The sequence below is a fragment of the Uloborus diversus genome, chromosome 7 (genome assembly GCF_026930045.1).
Source record: "Uloborus diversus isolate 005 chromosome 7, Udiv.v.3.1, whole genome shotgun sequence".
Lineage (NCBI taxonomy): Eukaryota > Metazoa > Arthropoda > Arachnida > Araneae > Uloboridae > Uloborus > Uloborus diversus.
In genome coordinates, this window is record NC_072737.1 from 141,849,466 (window position 1) to 141,872,345 (window position 22,880).

The window sequence follows — 22,880 nt, forward strand, 5'->3', positions numbered from 1 at the left end:
ATAACACATGACGTATCTACCTTATAATAGACGGGTCTAATATTGCAATTTCAGTACTTTATTCTTTACAGATCATTCTTTATTCCCTTGTTTTTCCAGAAGAACTCTCCTTTCTAAACGGTAAAGCTAAATAGAACATTGCGTTAAGCATCGTTTTCATGTCGCTAAAATACGCTTTTTATATTATTCTAGGTGGCAGATAGGCTGAAAGAATTTGCTGCAATGCACATCCAAAATATGCCAGAAGAAAACGATTTTCTTCAATTTGAAGATGAGAATGCTAGTGCTACTCGAAATGCAGTCCTTATGTGTGGTGTGCTTCGAACTTCTCATGCCGTTGCCTTGGAAACAACAGCAACAGGCGAAGGCATCCGACAATGTACCGTGGGCAAATCATCTTTGGTGAATTTGACCACTAAAGACGGTAGAGGTGAAATAGTTACTAATGGCACCGTAGATTTCAAAATAGAAATAAAGTCAATAGATCATGTGGCAGCTTGGACGCTCAAACCAGAAATGGCAGACCAAATAAATGGTAGCTATGACCTAGTTTACACGGCTCCAAGTGAGGGCCTTTATACTTTATCTATTAAGTTATTTGGATTTCATATAAAAGGTAGTCCCTTTACTGTAAAAGCATTTTCGGAAGAAGAAAGCTCTTCCAGTGATCGTCCAGTAAGTTCCAAGATACCTCGTACCACTGGGGTGCGACAGCGAGGGAATAAAAGACCGCCTAGCTATCGGTCAAGTAGTTCAAACCGCTGGAGCCTAGCCATTGAGGATGAATTCGACTTGGTGATGAGGATAGGAAAGAAAGGTCGCAATAAAGGCGAATTTGCCAATCCTCAAGGCGTCTGCTGCAACCAAGAGGGCAAAATCGTAGTGGCAGATAGCAACAACCAAGTGGTTCAAGTGTTTTCAACGTTAGGCGAGTTCAAGATGAGGTTTGGTATTAGAGGACGAGGTCCTGGACAATTGCAAAGGCCGACCGGTGTTGCGGTGTCCACTACGGGGAATTATGTAGTTGCAGACTATGAAAATAAAGCTATATATATGTATGATTCGAAAGGCAAGTTCGTCAGCAGGATAGGGTACGGAAAACTTCTGGGACCGAAAGGTGTTGCAGTGGATAGAAATGGACATTTGATTGTTGTAGATAACAAAGGCAGCTGTGTTCTAATTTTTCAAGAAAATGGAAAACTGTTGCATAGGTAAGTTTTAAAAAGTTAAATTAAACGTAGAATATTTTGCTTTTTGTTTTTCAAATTCAGAATATAAATTATTTTTATGTTCTCTATCGTCTGTGTTAAGATTTCAGAGAACAATCAATTTTAAGTTTGAGATCTGTTTCACCTTGCAGAAGTTATTTATTAAACCGCACACTTATAGAAAAGCTTTCGTATTTCGTGTGTGAGATGATTCAGTTACTAGGCGACAAAATATATAGTTTTGAAAAACGAGCATTTTTGTCTTTCTAGTTACCTGATTAAAATCAAGATATCCATTCTTAAAAACTAAGTTTTAGATTAGCACTTTAATGAATCATTGTATTTTACGCTCATATAACGATAACCAAATTACCCTATTACTTGATTAATTTTTCAGATGCTTCAAAATGCTTGTAAAGCATTGCATCAGAACCTAAAACATGTGATTTCATGGCTGTCTGTAATTGCATTACATACTTTGCAAAATTATTTACTTTTTGAATATTTAGCGATTCAATGAAACGGGTGAAAGCGTTTATTATGTATGTTTGCATGCTTTCTTCATAGGATTTATCAAGTTCCTTTAATTTCTATTTAATTCCTAGTAACTTTCATTTTCAGAAGTTAATAATTTCTATTGAAAATGCAGTCGAACTTGCTTATAACGAGGGCGAAGGGATAACGATATTTGCTTCTTGTAACCAAGTGCTCGTAAATAACGGGTTCGCAGAAAAAAAATCATAAAAAATTATAAGTGCTTGCTTTGTTTTATATTTCTGTACAGTACCAAAGAAGTTGGTGATTTGCTTTGAACTGTCTTATTGTCTCTTTTTAACGCGCTTTTATTTGCTTCACTTTTATGTTTGTGAGTAACTCTCCTTTGGACTAAGAGCTAGTGTCCTATTACTGTTAGTACAGTCCACCACTCTATGGGCGTTCGCGGCCGAGCGGTCTAAGGTGCGGGTCTTCGCTGACGTCCACCTCCGGGAATCAATGGGCGTGCTTTCTAATCCTGTCTACACCGAAATTAAATTTATAATCTTGCAACTCACATTTTCGCCGACTTTTTGTGATCGGATTCTTTTAAAATTTGGAATGCAAGCTCAGACCCGCGATGACAATGCAATATTCTATAATCAAATTAATTTATTAACGATAAGTTGTTAGTTTATTCTAATTAACACGCTTTTATTACCTTAACTTGTAAGTTTGTGGGTCCAACTTTCCTTTGGACAAATAGCCAGTGGCTTATTAGAATTACTTACAACGTACAAATCAGAGCTGCGGAGTGTAACAATGTTTGCACATGAATTTACCAGAAAGCATTCAAAATGTCTGCTGATGCAAACAATGCAATAGAATACTAAGATACATTCCATTATAAAAATCGAACACACACACAAAGATTTCATTTAAGAGTTGCAAGTAGTAGCAATATTTAGTATCTAAATCTTATTTCAAAAAAATAATAGTTTAAAAAACTAAAAAAACTCGCTTTTAGTAGCAAAATGAACTAAAAAATTAAAAATAATCTTTTAGATGACAAGTATATAAAGTAATTGACCAAACACTTAATTTTACTGTAATAAAAAAAAGCGTGGGGGGCTTCTTCTCATTTGTCTTAAATTTCTTCCACTTGTTATCCATGAAAAAATGTAAATAAGTAAACCCCCACGCTTTTTTTTATTACAATAAAATTAAGTGTTTGGTCAATTACTTTATATACTTGTCATCCAAAGATTATTTTTAACCTTTTAGTTCATTTTGCTACTAAAGCGAGTTTTTTTAGTTTTTTAAACTATTATTTTATTTGTTATTGTTTTCGAGGAACGTGTGGCACGAAAAACATCGTCATTTACATCCGTGGCTTCAAAATTGTTTGAAGTTTTTCTGCACTTAGAAGCCATTGAGTATGCTCGTTAAATGCGAGTTATGTTTCCATAGATTCAACATTGTACCAACTAAATCTAGTCTTTTTGTTTTCCTCACTAAATCCGAGTTCATGTTAAACCAGGGTTAGTTATAAGCGAGTTCGTCTTTAGCATTTAGTGCATGATATTAAAACACTTTTTTCATCGATACGTGTAGTTAAAAACTGGGGAAAACGTTTTTCTTCAAGGATTTTTTGGAGGATTTGAATGAAAAGTGGTGCAGCAATTCAGCTGATTAACACGCCTTAACCAACCATTGAATCAACCCATAATTTCGCTGTCATTTCCTTTTTGGAGTTGTAAAGAAGAAAATTACTATTGCCGCAATTGAGACAGTGAGGAGCAAAAGGATGTAAGTGAACATTTTCAAGTTTGGAGTAAAACACGTTTAAAGATAAGGTCCTCGGTAGGCTTGATTGAAATTCTTTTCTAAATCATGCGCTATAGCGTCTCTCTTGCCCCAATACAGAGAAGAGGTTCACCTACCTTTTGTACTTGTTATCTCCAAATTTTTAATTTTGCACCCAACCTTTGCTTTTCACTGCCTCAATTCATAAAAGAAACTTGGGGAAACTTTGACGAACAAATTATGAGCTGTTCATTCACTGGCGTGTGTTCACTCATCTTTCAAGCTTCTTTCTTTTCTGTATTTACCTAATTGAAGTAGAACCCCTTGAAAAGACAGGCTGACTTGTCGTAAAACAATTGATGATAAGTTGAGTAAAATTAATGTCCCTTAAGGTAAAGCTAGAAAGATAACTTAGTTCACAAATTCAACAAAAATGTATCGGTAAATCTTTTCTGTAATGAACCTCGTTTTTACACCTTATTTGCTTTTAATTCGTATTAGTTGAACCATTTGTAGAGTAGTGTAATCAAACATCAAGTTGGTAACACATCTAAAGCCGAGCACCGGTTTTCTGCTAAAAGGCTTTTGTACAAATACTATTCCTTCTCCCCGCTCCTAAAAACGCCCATATGGGGAGGGGGGGGGGGCAAGTGGAAGCTCAAGCCCCCACCCCCTTAGAAATTAGAACTTCCTTGCTTTTAGTACTTTTTTCTTCGCAAAATGTAAAAACATTTCTTTTCCACCCATTATTGAATAAGTTATTAAAAATGTCAAATTTTATTCACTCTAATCTGTGCTGAAATCGGCTTCCACGGGGAAAATATCGTGTTAAACCATGGGGAAAATATCTGAGCCCCCCCCCTTTTTGCATATGGGCGCCCATGCTTTTGCATATGCCCCCCCCCCCAACCATTTCGGAACAAAACTGTCGGATGAATCAGCTCTCCTTATATATAGTGGTCTTAAATTAAAGTACCTTGAAGCAAAAAGGGTGAAGGTGCCAAAAATTAAGGGGAGTCAGTACCCTATACTTTCAAAAATTGGATTTTTTGATATTTTCAAACTCCATTACAATACCTTTTTAATGATACAAACTTCTCGATCGTGCTCATATTAATTAGAAGTAAGTTAAAATAAACTTTAAAAAAATTTAAACCTATTTGGATGAGGTATGATTTTCCCTTTTAAACTGCAATATCTCGAAATGGTATTTTTGAAAGAAAATGTTCCTTTTTCTCGGAAAATAAATTGGTTAGGCTTTGAAATTTTCCCCACCTATACCTTGCATCTAATTGCAATACTGAAGCAAAATTTATCTCATATTCGAAAAATATTTCTTTATACAGCTGATTTCGTGTTGCAAAATGGCATTTTTTGAAAAAAATACAGTGACTTACACATTAGAATTTGTTTTTAAAAACTAAGCTTTCTTTCTATAAAATTTTACTACAGTATAGAGAAAAAAGTCTAATTAAGGTACAGAAAAAATTTCATAATTGTATCTTTAACTGATTTTCAGAAAAAGATACATGAACCTGTGCAAATTAACATTGACGGTATAGGGGGTACTGACTCCCCTTAAAGCTTTAATAGCCCCGGTAGGCGGTAGGATTTAGAAAACTTTTCCCCGAAAGCCTAGTGCCCAGGGTTTGAAATTGTACGCATTTTACTCAAACCTTTTTTTAAAAAATGTCCACTTGCATCCCTTTGCTTCTCACTAACTAAATTGTGTATCTTACTATTCACTGTTTATTTTCTTAAGGTTTGGCTCGAGAGGTAGTGATAATGTGAAATTTGCTGGACCTCATTACGTAGCCATAAACAGCAAAAATCAGCTGGTGATCTCAGACTTTCACAACCACTGCATCAAAATATTCGACAGCGAAGGCAATTTCGTGCATGCTTTCGGCTCAAACGGCGAAGGCAACGGCCAGTTTAACGCGCCCACGGGAGTTGCTGTTGATGCGCAAGACAACATCATAGTGGCCGACTGGGGCAACAGCCGAATACAGGTATGTTTTTGTTCGCATTCTCTCAAAAAAATGGAAAATGAATTAGTTGAAGCTTTGAACTATTTTCGTTTTTTACTGGTAAACGTCCACATTGTATTCAAGCACTTTATAGGGTAAAGACCCCAGTAATTGGCACTTTAAGAGTTTGTCCTTAAACTTACCTCTGTTTTCAATACTTAGAAAAAAAATACTCTCTTGCAAATATTTTTGTCTCAAAGAGTGCACTTCTGTGCATCTATTTGGTTCACTAAAATCAAAAATATTTGAATCGATACTTTTATAAAAATATGTATATAAAAGGTTACCAAAATCCCCAGTAATTGGCACCTGATACCCCAGTGTATGACACCTTGTGATCCAGTAATTGGCACATTTAATAGAACTGGAAAATCACTTTATTTTTTACTTTTAAATTACATACAAATTTTATCATCATAAGAAACATGAGTAATGATAATGTAAAGTAGGTAAACTTTACTAATAATAAAACAGAAAGTCTCTCTGTCTGGATCTCTGTCTGTCAGGATCTCTCTCTGTCCGGATCTCTGACTGTCAGGATCACTGTGACGCGCATAGCGCCTAGACCGTTCGGCCGATTTTCATGAAATTTGGCGTAAAGTTAGTTTGTAGCATGAAGGTGTGCACCTCGAAGTGATTTTTCAAAAATTCGATTTTGTTCTTTTTCTATTCCAATTTTAAGCCCATTTTTCATATAAATTTGATAATATGGGGAAGAATGTGTTTATCTTTCTTCTTCTTTATCTTTCCTAATAATAAACCTGGAAGTTTCTCTGTCAGGATCTCTGTCTGTCAGGATCTCTGTCTGTCAGGATCTCTGTCTGTCAGGATCTCTCTCTGTCAGGATCTCTCTCTGTCAGGATCTCTCTCTGTCAGGATCTCTCTCTGTCCGGATCTCTGTCTGTCAGGATCACTGTGACGTGCATAGACTGTTCGGCCGAATTTCATGAACTTTGGCACAAAGTTAGTTTGTAGCATGAGGGTGTGCACCTCGAAGCGATTTTTCGAAAATTCGATTTTGTTCTTTTTCTATTCAAATTTTAAGCCCATTTTTCATATAAATTTGATAATATGAGGAAGAATGTGTTTATCTTTCTTCTTCTTTATCTTTACTAATAATAAACCTGGAAGTTTCTCTGTCTGGATCTCCCTCTGTCCGGATCTCTCTCTGTCCGGATTTCTGTCTGTCTGTCAGTATCTCTGTGACGCGCATAGCGCCTAGACCGTTCGACCGATTTTCATGAAATTTGGCACAAAATTAGTTTGTAGCATGGGGGTGTGCACCTCGAAGCGATTTTTCGAAAATTCGATGTCGTTCTTTTCCTATTCCAATTTTAAGAACAAAATTATCATAAGATGGACGAGTAAATTACGAAATTATCATAACGTGGAACCGTAACATGGGCACAAGCCAATTGGCGAGATACGAAATTATCATAACGTGGAACCGTAACATGGGTACAAGCCAACTGGAGAGAAAATTCGCCACATAGGCGAACCAAAAGACCTTTTAATTTTTCTATTACGGGCAAAGCCGTGCGGGTACCACTAGTTTTATATAAATTAATGCTAAATCACTCTTCTTCATGTTGGAAAAGTATTTTAGAGAAATAAAAACATAAATTTGGAATGTTCTATGGAAAAGATATTGTAATTAATGCTGTTTCATCCTTCGGTTTACAGATTTGATTTTCCGAATGCTACCAAGTTAGGTTTGCCCCAAGTATAGTTAAAAACTCATAAAGCATATTTTTTTGCATAAGTTTTCCTCTTTTTTATTTATCAAATGCAACAAGTCGGTTTTCTTTCTCTTGAAAAACCACCCGCTGCAGGCGGCATTGAGATACCGTGGGTGGCGAATGGGGGTTAGCGAGCGAATCGAGCAGAGGACCTGGGTAAAAAAGAGCATGTATTTACTTATTTGTCAGGGGGAGGGGCTCTTTATACATGCAGTTCAAAAGGGGCGCAATTTTTCCCTTTTGCACGGAGCGGTTCAAAAGCTAAATCCGACTCTGCCCCTCCCCCGATGAAGCAACATATAATTGCACTTTTCGGCCTTCAAAATCGAAAGAAATAATATCCCCCCCCCCTTTCCCCATTAAAAATTAGCAAATTGAAGTTTTCCCATTTCAGTGGGTTTAAGGCTGCTTGCTCTTGCTTCGGAAGCACTGATCTTCGGAAGTTTGAAAATGAAAATAGAACGAAAAAAAAAATCAAAGATTAACTGGTGCTGCCATCTGCTAAAGGAAATGATAAAAATAACGTTTCTCCAAATCTTCTTGCTGAATTTATTCCAGTTAAGTATTAAAATACATGATGTCCAAAAAAAAAAAAGATTGATTCATTCTGTCTTGACATTTACAATCGCTTTGTGTAGAATGTTTCAAAAGTGAATTTTTTTTTCCTTAAAAAATGTATGTCAATTAGTAAACGAATGTTTTTCAATCAAATATTAAAAGGGAATTAAATTTTAATTTTTCATTGCACAAATAACATAACAATTGAAAAATTAAACTTAATGTGCATATGTATTTTTAGTTCTTAGAATCTTAGATTTAATCTGTTAGCTATTATTATTTATTAAACTTGGATTACATAAAAAAATTGTACTGAAGATTTAAAATAAGAAGGAAAAAAGTGCACTGAAACTGAACATTATTTTGTTTAAAATCTATTGCTACAAAAAAATTCATTGCCCGGCTTTTTAGAACAAATCAAGATGGAAAACCTCTTATGGTTTTACGTTTTTGTCTTTTGCAAAACCCCTATCCCAGTCCCTTTATTTTGGCCAAATTTTAGATGATGGATTAATTGAAAAATGCAGGTGAAGCCCAAAAGTTTTGTGTGATTTGACCCAAAATTTCTATGCACGGCCCTGGTAATATTCAAAAATTATTAATTATAGAAAGGAAAATATTGACTTTTGCATCTGCAATTTTGTAGATTGATTTCGGTTTTAACGTCTTTGTAGCGCCATCTGTTTTCCTGTTTTGAAGTGATAAATATATTTTTAGAGCGCTTTTATTAATTTTATTCTTTCTCTCCCTATATCTCTCTTTTTGCTTTTTATTTTGCCCGTCTTTGTATTGAAAGCATTATTTGGCCTTCATTGTCATGAGTAATTATTTTTATTTCGAAATGAAACTGCAGTGCGTCTTTAAAGTTCGACCTCATGTGGTAATGTGGCAGAGCATTTTTCAACATAGAGACTACGCGACACCAATGTCGCCTAGTGAAAAAAAATCTGTCGCCTAGAAGATGCGAAATCAAACCTCTGAGCGACATTGGAAAATCTAAAATTGGTTCACTCAATTTTGTAAACAGATTTCTTCATTTTTAAAAGACCCGTCGACTCCTACATGACGAAAGCCTTTCTCTTCCCTTGTGGAAAGGTCCTGCCCGTGGACCGGGCCACCACGCACTCGGCACCAGATTAAGCAATCGTTTAGCAACCCACCTCATTAGACCTTTCATTGATGATAACCGATAACCATTTCGCGGCTATCTGTACAGGGACCAGTACTGAGGAACACTACTTGAGACGGGACAGCAAAAGCAGTTTGCGGAACGGAAACAGCTGTTTTTCATTCAAAGATGCAAAGAGAGAGGCATTTTTCCGATAGTGAAGCCGAAGGCTGAAGGGTCGAGATTGTTTCCTGGAATTCTTTTCAGTAAATTTTGCTTTAGGGTAACTGAAGATTATACCACACCACCCACATCCTTTTTTTGGGGCTTTGCGAATAAAAGAGATTCGCGCGTTGAAACTTGTGGGCACTGGCAATCCATTTATTTTTTCTCCAGTTTCGAGGCAACAGGACTGAAGAATGATGCAGTCATTTAAAACGTTTTAGCTGAAATTAAAAATCCTTTTAAAGTTATAATGAAATTGAAATTCATTTTGATGATTCAAACAAAGGATTTTGAAGGGTAAGTTTGGTTCATTAAAAAAAAATACTTATTTCCAAAACTTTTACTTTAATTATCCATTACCGCTTTTAATTTGTAAAATTTGAGTAATTTGTTATTTATACTACCGTTTGCAGGGCCGGATTTACATTTTAGTTGAAAGCTATTGCTTATAACGAAACGTTGTGTGAGTTGTCGTTCCTAAAATAAATGAAAATACTTGAAAAAAATTCAATTTCATTTTCAAATGCTTGAAATTTTGCAAAAATGTGGCTGCAAGCCTTTAATTTTAAAATTTCTAACAAATTGAAGTTGATAAGGAGGAGGAGTGTCAAAATGTGTTAAATTCAGTGTGTGCTTCAATGTATGTTCGTCAAAAAATGCTTCAATTTTATTTCTTACTAAGCGTATAAATTATGAATTGTTCAAATAGGCAGTATGTTACTCTCTTGCTTCCTATTTTCAAAGTCTATACCCTATTTCTTTTAAAGTACTTTGTCGATGGGTTGTAGAGGTGATTAACTGTATCGAAAATCCGTGAGAGCAAGTAACAACGCATTATCCTTTCTCCTCCCTCGCTCTATCTCTCTGTCGACTGCCTCATCGATGTGTCGACTCTTAAAACAAATTTACTGTGTATTATCTCAACTTGCAAGAGTACATAATTTTTTTAAAAAAAAGTTTTGTTTGCTTATTTTTTCCCCGAATATTTTTTATTCCAATCTGCCTTTATATGGCTTCAAACTGCAGAATTTTATTTATTTTTTTTTCATAATTCCCTCTGAGGGAACCCCAAGAACCCCTAAATTGGGAGCCCCAACTTCATTCTCTCGTCGCTATTCCCCTTCTTTAGGGAAATCCAAAAAGGCAGGCAAACAAGCATTAAAAAAAACACACAAAAAAAAGAAAAAAAAGAAAGAAAGCCTTATGTGTCCCAGGGAAAAAGACAAATATAGAGCAAATAATAATAATAATTATTAATAAAAAAAAAACACTTTAGCATTTCCTCTTTCGCCGCCGACAAAGTGGTCCGGATTACAAAAGGGGCCCCATACCTCAAATGACGTGAGGCCCCGTTAGGTCTAAATCCGGTCCTGATCATATGTGTTTTAGATGTAGTAGCAAAACTGGCTTTATATGCTGGTCTATGTAATTATTCTTCATTCTCTTTTTAATTTGGGACCTTAAAAACCACTCCTCTTGTTAATATTACCAAAGATCGTCTACAAACTGCGTTTTATAAAAAAAAATTGTAAAAGTTTCCATGGGAGAGCCCCTTACCTCTCCTTTTCGTCAGCATCGTTCAAGATCGGCCTAAATTTTGATTTTAAGCGCTTGAGTTTCAAAATGTTTCCGTGGAAAACTCCTCCCTCCCTAACGTCATTGAAAGTTTTCTATAACTACTTTTTTGGAGCTCAATTTCGAAAGATTGCTGGTCCTCTAAAAGTTACTCATGAATCATGGATTGCCTACATTTGCAATTTGAAACAAATTTTGGGAGTGGACCTCAAAATTTCTTCAACCACTAACCTTACCGAAGATAGTCTAGGATGCGTTTTTAAGCCTATAAATTAGAAAATTTTCCTGGGATAGGCCTTTTAATCTCTCCTCCCCTTAACATCATCAAAAATCGTCTAAAAATCCCTTTTTACAGCTACAATTTCCGAGGGAGCGCTCCAAATCTCTTCCCCCCAATCATTATCAAAGACAATTAGAATGCATATTTAAGACTGCAAATTAGAAAAATTTCTTGTTGCGGGCTCTCGAATCACTCCTCCACGTCACATCACGAAAGGAACGTATTGAACTCCGTTTTTAGCACTACAATTGCAGAAAAAAATCCGGAGAACCCCCGAACCACCCTTTTCTGAACATTATTAGACATAATGTTTGTGTTTTGAAGGTTTCAGTTTCGAAAAATACGGCGACGATATATGCATACGTTTGTGGAGAAAAAGGCTGTAACCTTCTCAATAATTTTTACTCGTATGATAAACTTGTGTCGCCTAGTAAATATTTCTTAAAAAATGCTCTGTAATGTGGACCGAAAAGTGACAAAAGTAGAGAAAATGCAAGGTTACTGAGAATGCGTGCGCAACAGATTTTCCTTGGGGATTTCTTGTCAATTTAATATTTTCCGAAAGTTAATATTCTAATTAGTACGTCTAAGAAATACTATTTAGAGTTTCACCGGGCCTTGTCTGTGTGCAGGTATGAGTGTGTGGGTAGTTGTGTGTAGGTGTGTGTATGTGTAAGTGTCTGTATGTATGCGTGTGTGTATGTGTTTGAATGTGTGTACGTGTTTGTGTATGTTTGTGTATATGTGTGTAGGCGTATGTGTGTGTATTTGTTTGTACGTGCGTGTATGTATGCGTGTAAGTGTAGGATATGGACGCAATCTGGAGACGGTTTTCGCTAGAGGAGCAGCATCGTGAGGGGGCCGTTCGACGGTGATGCTGCAGAGGGTGCTGGCGGGAAAATAAAATGATAGGACCTCAAAACAGTCAAAAGAAAGCAATAAGCAATCATAGTCGCTCAAAAAAAAAAACCACACACAAACACACAAGAATTATAGTATTTTCCTGCATTGAAAAAGGTACCCTGAATAGATCTTCGATTCTCTATTCTCAAATGTTAGCACAATATATTTAAAAATGCCACTAAAAAAACAAAGTTATCTTACTTTCCATTAAAAAATATTCCAATGAAAAATATCAGTTAAGTTATATCTATGTATTTAAAAAATATTAAGTTTTGTTTAAAAAAAGGGTTTGTGCTGTGCCACCTCTAGGAGACCACACAGCAGTTACAACTTTGAAACTTGATACAAAATTACCCCAGGAGTTGGCAGGTTGGCACCTCGAAGTTTTTTTTTTATTTAATTTTTTACACTAAAATTTCAGATAAATTGCATATTTAGGGAATGAAGGATTTCCCACACCCTTTAATACTTTATATCATTCAAAAGAGTTTTTTTTTTTTCTGCAGTAGATGAAGTTCTTTCCAAGTTTCTCAGATACACTCCTGTTTGTGAAAATTGCAACTCCATGAAGGAAGCATCATAGTTGAATGAAATTTAATACACAGTTGAGTGGTAATGCAGGGGCGGCATTTCAGTTTTTCATTTGGGGGGTCGAATTTCTTAAACATGAATTAACTCAGTATGGAACAAAACACACATTGGCTAACAGCTAGTAATCATGATAGAGAGGGGGGGGGGCAGATTGTATAGTTAAAGAGCCTCCAGAAAAGATATTTGTTGATGTGAGATTTTTTTTTTTTTTCAAAAATAATATATATTTCTAAAGAGTATCTATGAAAGCATACTATGTATTGAGCAGCTGAAATGTGTTTCTAGCAGAAGAAAGTGATGAACACTCATTAAATAGACACACTTAAAACATGAGTGTAACAATGAATGTAAAATACCAAGGCATTTTTCTGTGAAAATCATGCAGCCACACCACTGCACAGGCCTCTCATAACCATCGTTACACAGAGCACACAAGAACGAGCTATTTAGCCTATATGACGAAATTAAGTCTTTAGTTAGAATTAACTATGATTCCTCATCAGTTTTTTCCTGTTCTGAAAAGGCCGGTAAAAGCTTCTAATAATTTAAGAAACGGAAAACAATTGCTCGTGTCTGGTTTGAACATTGATTTGCGATTTACATAAATTAAATTTGCTCATTTTTATCATTCCTCTCAAAAAATTTGGGGGGTGCAACCGCCCCCTCTCGATCCCCCTATTTGCCGCCCCTGTGGTAATGGTACAAATAAATGATTACATTTTCAAACCAAACAAACAATAAAAAGAGATAGAAATTAGTATTTTGTGTGGTCACCACGCGCCGCAATAAGAGCTACGACTCGGCATGGAGTGAAACAAAGTTTGAATATCTTCCTGCGGAAGAGTATTCTATATTGTTTGTATGCACAACCAAAGTTCGTCTGTTGAAGCAACAGGACGAGGATCACGAGCGAGACGCCGCCCAACGAAATCCCACACATCTTCATCCTTGGCCTGCATGTTCCCCGGTGACATATCCGGGGAACATGCAGGCCAAGGATGAAGCTGTACCTGCTGCGAATCAAGGTAGGATTTGAAAGTCCTGGCGACATGTGGACAGGCATTATCCCGCTGGAATACAGCCCCTGGCAATCCTTGCAGGAAAGGAATAGCTTGGGACTGTAAAACTTCGTTTATGTACCTGGTACTGTTCAAATTGCCCACAATTCGTAGCAATTGTGATCGTCCATGATACGCTATGGCACCCCAGACCATGGCGATGGTTTTGCGTGAGAGGAATCCTGTATAAAGGAATCCTTGTGCGCTGCCCACGCTGCAGCAGACGTCTCCGAATTGATGAAGCACACAATGAAACACCTGTAGCTGTTGACCACTATGCTGCCAATTGTCTAGTAGAAGCTGTGCTGTCCGTCAGCGCCATACGCACCAGTTGTCTGTCATCGCGAGCTGACGTCACATTTCGGGGTCCACTCCCGGATTTCCGAGCTGTCCGACCCTCGTTCGTCCACTGCTTCCAAACACGCATGATTGTGCTGCTGTTACGCTGCACACGAGCGGCTACTGCACGATAAGACAATCTAGCTTCACGAAGGCCCACGATTCTGACCCGTTCAAACTCCGAAATTTGCTGAAATTTCGCTTTCTTTCGTCTAAGAGGCATAGTAAAGATTCAGTTAACGTTTACTCTAGCATATATAACCACCGATAATCATACACGCCTCGCTACAGCCGTCTACTTATATTCGGTTCGATCCGCCGTTCAGAGGGCGCTGCTCAGCATACGCATGCGCTACCAGTCGGAAATTCTAATCATTTGCATATCATGCCCTACTTTACATTTCCTGCAAATTTCAGCTCACTCGCGTAAGTCCTTCGTGGTGTTGCAATTTTCACAAACAGGAGTGTATTAGGGTTTCTGATTTAGCGAAAATCCTAGGCATCAATTAACTCAAGCACGGAGCTAAAGAGCAAAATGTCGCTAGTGCCCACGAATTTGAAAAACACTTTTGAAACGTAGAAAACGGTCGCTTGTCTAAACCATGCTTTGTCCATGAGTCCCTTTGCACTGATAGTTGTGAAAATTTGTATAAGTTAGTTTGGACCCCGAAGGATTGGTGTTCTTCAAAGTTTTTATTTTCATACTGTTAGAATTTTTTGAGCTCTTTAATTAAAATCCGTTTTCAACGTGAGGGGAACGAGATTTTCATTTTGGTTCTAATCGTAACTCGTACTTTAATCTGACTCTTCCTAGCAGACGGTTTAAATCTTCGTGATCGAAATAAGATTGCGAAGAAACCTTGGAGGATTGGTGGTTGTCAGTAAGGCCCCATAGTTTTATATTTAAAAAAAAAAAAAACTTTTTCTCCTTAGTAAATAGAGGTCTAATTTTTTCCTCTCTCCTATTCCAGGTGTTTGATAGCACAGGATCCTTTTTGTCGTTCGTAAATACAAACGGAGAGCCACTGTACGGACCTCAAGGTTTGGCTTTATTTGCTGACGGTTATGTCGTGGTTTCGGATTCTGGAAACCATTGCCTCAAAGTGTACAGATATTTGCAATGAGGTAAGCACATGTCTATAATATTGAATCAATACTTCTAAAATAGTTTAATAATGGCATGGCTCCTACCACTATATTGAACTAACGTGTCTGTATTACCCTACCTGCATTTCGCATTTTAATTTTGTTGCCAGCAATTTATAGGGTCTGGTGGGGTAAAGTGGTCATAAAATCGTAGGTTTTCAACTTAGGTGGATAATAAATACAATAAATTCTTAAATACTTCAACTTTTTTTGTTATTATTTTACATTGCATTATTAAAGAACACGTACATTGAATTTCAGGGAAAAAAATATTTATTTAAGTAGTTTTATAACATTTTCATTTCCCTTTGTATTTATGACCACTTTACCCCATGGGGTGGGGGAAAGTGGTCATAGCATGGGGTAAAGTGGTCATAGTTAAAAACAGCTACAAAACTGTTACAAATAACCCTATTATTCGTATATTTTGGTTATTTTTATAGTTACAAGTATATGTACGAATATATGCGAGTATGCACGAGTATATACGTGTCGTTTAAACAAGAGTAAACATGTTCATATATGAATAAATACATGTATACATCAGGTACATGCATGCATGTGCCTACTCAAGTATATTCGTGTATACACGAGCATATAAGCATGTATACGTTTTTGCCTACATTAGTGTATACGTGTCTACACGAGTATATACGAGTCACGTGTATATGCGAGTATATACGCGCAAAACGAACATCATTTGCGTGTTTGCACATGTATCTCGAGTATATATGTGCATACCTGAGTTTCTGAGTATATACGTGTATAGTCGACGTATATACGCAGATATAAGTGTACATAGATACACTACTGGTCATTAAAATTGCTACACCAAGAAGAAATTGCCAGAATGAAGCTAAATTTTACATACGTGATAATAAAATTGACATTAGAAAGTGATTACAAAATTAAAGCAAATTGATCATTTATGGTTGGAAAAATCTCGAATAAATGGAGGTTTAAGTACCCTGTTAAGACACCTCTAGCGTGAATGTACGATGTACTTGAAGCGAAACAATCGGGCATTGAGACATAACAGTCTCCTATACGATATCCTGCGTCATCTCGTACCACAGTTGCTGTAAACGTGCAACTCATTCGATCAAACTCATACGTGTTAGCACTCACGACGGGGCTCCCAGGAACCATTTTTTAACATGACAATGCTCGGTCAAACACAGCAAGGGTGAAAAGGGATTTCCTCTTCTGCATTATCACTTTCTCTGGTCTGCGTGATGCTCTGGTCTGCGATTTATGACTTGTCACAAATTGAGCATATCTGGGATCACTTCAGACGGTAAATTGGACAGCCTGTAAATTTGATCAAATTAGTGGCGCGTTTACAGCAACTGTGGTACGAGAAGACGTAAGACATCGTACGAAACTGCTGTACCTCAATGCTCGACCGTATCGGTTCTTAAATTCCAACTAGAGGTGGCGCAACAGGGTACTTAAACCTCCATTCATGTTAGATTTTTCCAGTAATAAATGATCATTTTGCTTTCATTTTGTAATCGTTTTCTAGTGTCAATGTTGCCATCACGTGTGCAAAATTTTGTTTCATTCAGATTATTCCTTCTTGGTGTAGCAATTTTAACGGCCAGTAGTGTACTTACATACATATACGGGTATACACGAGTTAATTCGTGGATATATCCAGTGCGTGTTTGGTACGTGCCTACTCACGTACATATATATATATATGTGGAAGCAAGAGTATATACGTATGCTTACGTGTAAACACGATTATATACTTGTTAGACGTATATACGTACATTTACGTGTAAACATCAGTACATGTATCCACGTATATCTACGAGTATATCCGCTAATATACATGTATGCTTACATAGTGAATCCAAGATCTTGGGCAAAATCTAAGTGGTGTGAAAGGGGAGGATAAGAAGCAAAGAATCGTAAGGAACTTATGGTCGTTGACGCGCTACATGCACACAAAGCCAGAAATCGATGGAATGAAAACAGGTCACAAATTTGTTACACAAAGATGATTTTACCCGACATTTTAGTTCTTAAGAAATATTTAGACAGTTGTTAAAAAGTAAGGCCTGTAGTAGCTCTAATACACACATCGCAACAAAGGCGCAGCGACTGATGAAAGTTTTTCAAGAGTCTCGTAATTGCAACAGAGTGATTACGACGCATGTATTACATATGCCGGTCGCAAGTTTCATCAATGACTTTAAAACTTTCTTAAGCCGTTGTGTAAAATTGTCTTTTTTGTAATAAATTTGTGACCTGTTTTGCATTCATTATTTTCTGACTTTGCGTGCATGTAGCGCGTCAGCGTTGAGTTTGTGGCCATATGTTTCTTATGATTCTTGCTTCTTATGCTCCTCTCTAACACCTTTTAAAAATTTGCCCAAGAGTTTAAACTCACCCTGCATGCATGTATATCATATGCTAGTATGTAAGTGTCAGCTCGAGTATGTACGTGTATATACGTCATGTCTACCTGAGTATATAAGTGTTCGTATATGTACGAGTATAAGCGGGTATATACGTGTATAGTCGAATGTATATCTGTATAGATAAAAAATACTACGAGATACCGAAATACGTGTTTATTGGTGCATTTATGTGAATACGTATATATACGTGCCTACACGAGTATATGCGTATGCATGCGCATATACTCATATATTTAACCTTGTTTACTGTAAAAACAATACATATTAAGTGAAATTAATATTTAATTGATACCTGCCTTATACTTAAAGATTAAGTGATTTTAAAAGAACAATATTCGTTAAGCCTAATATTATGACCACTTTACCCCATCTTACTAAAATTGTTCTAAAAAATTATTCAAAAGAGATTCAGCTAACTGCTAATGAGTATGAGTTCTTGAGACATGTAGGAAGCTTCCTGTGCAGTCAATCTGTTCATAATTCTAACAAACAAAATTTCCCAAGGAAGTTAAAAAAAGGTGTTTATATTTTTAAAAAATTCATAATCACTCAAAATATTTTTTTTTACCAAATAAAATTTTGCCAGTTGTAAAATTTTGTATTCAAAATGTAGTTTCTAACTGCACTACTCTAAAATAAAATTTTCACATTCATTCGAACATTTATTTTTAAGGTATAGCCATTTATTTGAATTATGACCACTTTACCCCATTGACCACTTTCCCCCACCAGACCCTAAGCTTTTACAATTCCATTAGAGACGAACATCTCAATTAAGAAACAAAAGTTTGCGTTACAGATTAAGTAACTCAACTTCATCATTCCTTTTTTTTAGGGGACTGACGAGGATCTACTGCTATTTTTGCTTCTTTTTACATAGTAAAGAAAGTATTGTATTCGCGAAAAAAATTTCACTCAAAATTCGGTCTAATTTCCATTTTGCTCGCCCCCGAATGAATATTGAGTTTTTTTTTTTTTCAATCCGAACACACGTGGATATATACCTAAGAACGTATAGACACCCGAAATATACAGCCCCTCTTCCTGATCTCTTCAATCCCCAATACAAGAGCAGCTTCCATTTTCAAAATATTTACATTGATAGACTGATCTGCAAGCTTCAGTATTGAAACTAAGTTCTAAACTTTTACAGATATCTTTTTGTTTTGACTTTTAATTGTACGTATGGAAGATTCACTCATGTTTTTGTTGTCGCGCTACCGTCGATGTTTGTCAAGCATATCGAGAATCTTAGCCTTGTTTTTTTCAGTCAGAAACTTTCTTTTTCTCCCCATCTTCACAAACTCTTTAGATGAAGGTGCCGCTAAGGTACCATTATATTTCATCAACTTTTTTTTTTTGAATGAAAAAAATAAATAAATAAATGAAAGATGCTGATTGGTTATTTGATGCACCAACGCGATGCGTAGACTAATTTGGTGTGGGAACTTTCGCTGTCAGTGATGCTTTAAGGAAGGAATGTAATAAGACTTACGAAATCAATATCTAGTAGCCAATATCGAAGCCGATGTACTGTCTGACCACGGATTGTATGGAAAGACAAACATTCGTTTTACAGTCGGAAAGGACGAATCTGTTATTTTTTTTACCGATGTCAGCTTTTGCAGAAGCAGTCTCATTCAAATGAGCGGAATACGCGCATCAAATTTTTACTTTTCCCCCTTATTCACATAGATTCGACTTATCTGGACATTTGAAAATTCCATGCAATCCGTGGTTGGACAGTACTTCCTTCCAAAAAAATTCGTGTTACGGACGAAAAAATCGCGTTAGCTCTAAAATTCGCTACTCGTGAAAAATTCGCTTTACAGCTATCTCGCGTAAGTCGAATCGCGTTGTAGCGGGAGTCGATTGTAGTAAATTAGTTTCTGCTGTGTGCACTGATATTTAGTCACAAGTTAGTGCTATTGATGAGGTGGTGGTATTCACGTAACAGTGAAGTCATGAAAAAGTCATGGAATTTTTTTGTTTCAATTTATTTGAATAGGGAAGTTGCAACCTATTAAATGTTCATATTTTGGCTATTGGATATTGTTAATTGACCCTCAAAACTAAAAAAATTCACCATCGCCGAATTTTAAAACACCGTGGTTGATTCTTAATGAATTTTTAAAAATCCACGCGCAAATGTGCGCTCTTCTGAAACGTCACGAGCCTACATCACAGGGCGCGAATGGGCAGCCTTCCGCCGAAGATCCCTTGTTTTTGCTAGGGACATTTTGAGCGCGCTGATATTTTTATTTTTTAGAAATTCAATAATCCTTTTGAACCGGGGCCATCGTGAAGTCAGTCGGTTTCCCTCTTTCTACCGGGCCTGCTTCAAGATTTAATTGCGCAATCCACGTGATCCCATACTTTTAAGCGCTTCATCCCTTCTCTTCAAACTTACAATTCGATATGGAGCACGAAAGTCTTAAAACTTCAGTATCTTCAGTTGATTTTGACATATACACAGCAAACAATAGTTCTCATACATATTTCATTGAAAAAAAGATCAGAAAGCAATATAAATAGTGCAATGGTATTTTTGATTATCATACATTTAAGTATTTAACATATGTACTTTTTATGTTTGGAATTGTAATTATTCTTTTAAATTTTAATTGAGTGCGACAAAAATGCTGTAAGTTCAGATTACTGCCGTCAAAACTTAAATAAAGAAAACAGATTATTCATTACATTTTTGAAATTTGTGAGATACAATAATCTGAAAATAAATCTTTTGGTAGTTGATCAGTTTAAATTTGGTGTTTAAAATGACCAACTTCGAAAATTCTCAGACCTTTTAAAATTTATTAACATTTTAGAAGTAAGATCCTGATTTTACAAAATTTCATCTTTTTGCTTATGATTATGTTAATCTTATTTGATCGAAATAATCTGAAAATTTCAACCAGAACGTTCAAGAATAGAGTAAAATTCAGTGAGAAATTTTTTTTTTCAAATAATACATAACACATTTCGAGAGTACACACTTTATTTACGAACATAAAAAATAGCATAAAACAGCTTAAAAATTGAACAAATTCAGTGATAATCTGTTACTAACGATGTGACAAAACTAATAAGCACAAAAGTTACTAATGTACCCATAAGCTACAAACTAAGGGTTTGTGTTCTCAAGTTTTCAAAAATTTGAATATTAAAAAACAATAACAATGATCGTAAAAATGTAAGTTCAGAGGAGTTTGAACATAATTCCCCAACACATTTATTAATTGCAATAATGGTTGTTTATGTGAATTCCAGCCAAGTTTCATAAGAAATCTGAGATATAACTGCCTCTTTAACTATTTTATGGAAAAAAAAAATTCATGAGAAATTAGAAATGTAATCACATGAGGTTTCTAATTAACCAATTCAAATCCTTAATATGACACTTGAGACAGTCACTATGATACTTGAAAGTTGTTAAGAATGAAATTCGTATTTTTGTCTTTAAAGTACTTTTAAGTTTTTAATAGCAAACACTTGGATGACATTATTTGCGATACACACTACATTGTTTGAAAAATTATGCTGTGTAAACATGTTGGCTTATTATGGTTATATATTTAATAAATATATAACCATTGTATATGTTCATATTTCATAGTAAACTCAGAAAAATTAGAAAACGCATTTTGATCAGTTTAAAATATTTGATATCTATTAGGACTTTATTTTTATGAATATATTTCAAAATCACCCCCTACCGATTTCGTACATTCAACACAGTACTTTAAAACTATTGAAACTGAAAAGGTCTATTTAAACATACTTGTGCTTTAATGTATACTATCGTGTCACACAGGTACCTTTTTTAAAATCTTTCCGCATAAAATTAGTTGAAATAAATTCAATTAAACTCATCTTTAAAAATGACCTAAATCTTACATTTTCAAACATATTAACCTTTAGAACTGTCAATTTTTATTGTTAACATTCTTTCCTGTCAACGAAAATTTGCCTTTCATTTTAATTATGCTTGGTAGTTGGTCAAAGTACATAACTTTCTTTTATTGCTATTAGAATGGCAATCATTTTTTGTTTTTGTATAATCTTTAAGAAATATATTAGATATTCCTGATAAACAATATTCAATATGATTTAAGACAGATGTTCCACAGGTACATTTAACTAAGAAATCCATCCGCAGAATTTCCATTTTTTCTATTGAAAGCTGCACTAATAAACTTCTTTGGTCGTTAAAGTTTAAAAATGATTTCTCGTGATCTTTACTTATAAGTTTCCTAAATATTTGAAAAGTGTATACAGTCACATCTATTAACAATTTTTGGGGGAATTTAAGTTTACCTCTGTCAGTCAGTAGTAGAAGTTGATAAACATCTGAATTCTCCAATTCTAATGTTTTATCAGACACAAACATAGAAATGCATTCTGAACACTGTATCTTATGTGATAATTTATACCCTACATAACCGGAAATAGAAACTAAAACTGACATTTCATCATCTTTAATTTTATCATGACTATTACTATTAAACACATCATAGAAAGGTTCAGGTATTTCAATTTCAGGACTGTTAGTTAACTCTCCACAATTCAAATTCCTTAACTTAAACTCGCCATTCTTTTCTGAATACAAACTTATTAAGCTTAGTGTTTTTAATTTCCGCTCTGCTTCCATAACTTGAATACAAGATACGTTGTAGTTTGCCCCACTCATTTGCCGATATTGGCCAAATCTAGCTTCTAGACAGTCAGTCTGAAATTTACCCAATAACACATAGCTTGGGCCAATCAAGTCAAATATATATTTTACCACTTCAATTAAAGAATTTGTTGTGAACTTTAAAGCAAAAAACGTTTCTTTAGTTAGCATACCACCCCTACCAGGTAGACCAATTTTTTTTCTTTCTTCTGCTTTCATTTTGAACAATTTATCCCATTTTGTCAACCACATGTTAAAATTTTCCAAAAAGACAAAATTTTCATCTTTGAGGGAAAAAATAGGATTCGATAACATGTCATTTAAATGCTTGCCTTTAGAGGGGTGTTTTACATTCACAACTTTCCACCAACTAGATATTTGATTGATAAACTGCTTGGTTTCCAGCACATTCGAATTTAAATTTGACTTTAACTCTAAGGCAACCGAGTTACTGTCGTCAAATAAGTTTATAGCAAACATAGCATTTTGTCTTTCAATTGAATTAGGATAAAGAACCTTACGTGATAATTTGGGAGCTATTTTAACAACATTATTTTTTTCCTTTTCATAAATTTCTTTTAAATACCTTTAATTAGCTTGCATAATACTTTCATCATTAGGATTCGGAAAATAGATTGTTTGTTCATATGATGTCTGGTTAAGCCAGTTATTTCTTATTGATTTTATCAAATGCACTGTATTGAACGAGAAAAATATTTTTTTACCTGGTAAATAG

The 22,880-nt window shown here is 35.4% G+C and overlaps 1 protein-coding gene across 1 annotated transcript in view; it reads left to right on the forward strand.

Moving 5' to 3' along the window:
- The window catches only part of LOC129225877 (tripartite motif-containing protein 2-like), a 169,677-nt gene that overhangs the window by 142,542 nt on the left and 4,255 nt on the right, over positions 1 to 22,880 (forward strand). Inside the window, exons 8-10 of the mRNA XM_054860406.1 lie at positions 193 to 1,211; positions 5,251 to 5,500; positions 14,866 to 15,019. Of these exons, the coding sequence (XP_054716381.1) occupies positions 193 to 1,211; positions 5,251 to 5,500; positions 14,866 to 15,018 (1,422 nt within the window). The 3' untranslated portion in view covers position 15,019. The remainder of the gene's footprint in view (positions 1 to 192; positions 1,212 to 5,250; positions 5,501 to 14,865; positions 15,020 to 22,880) is intronic.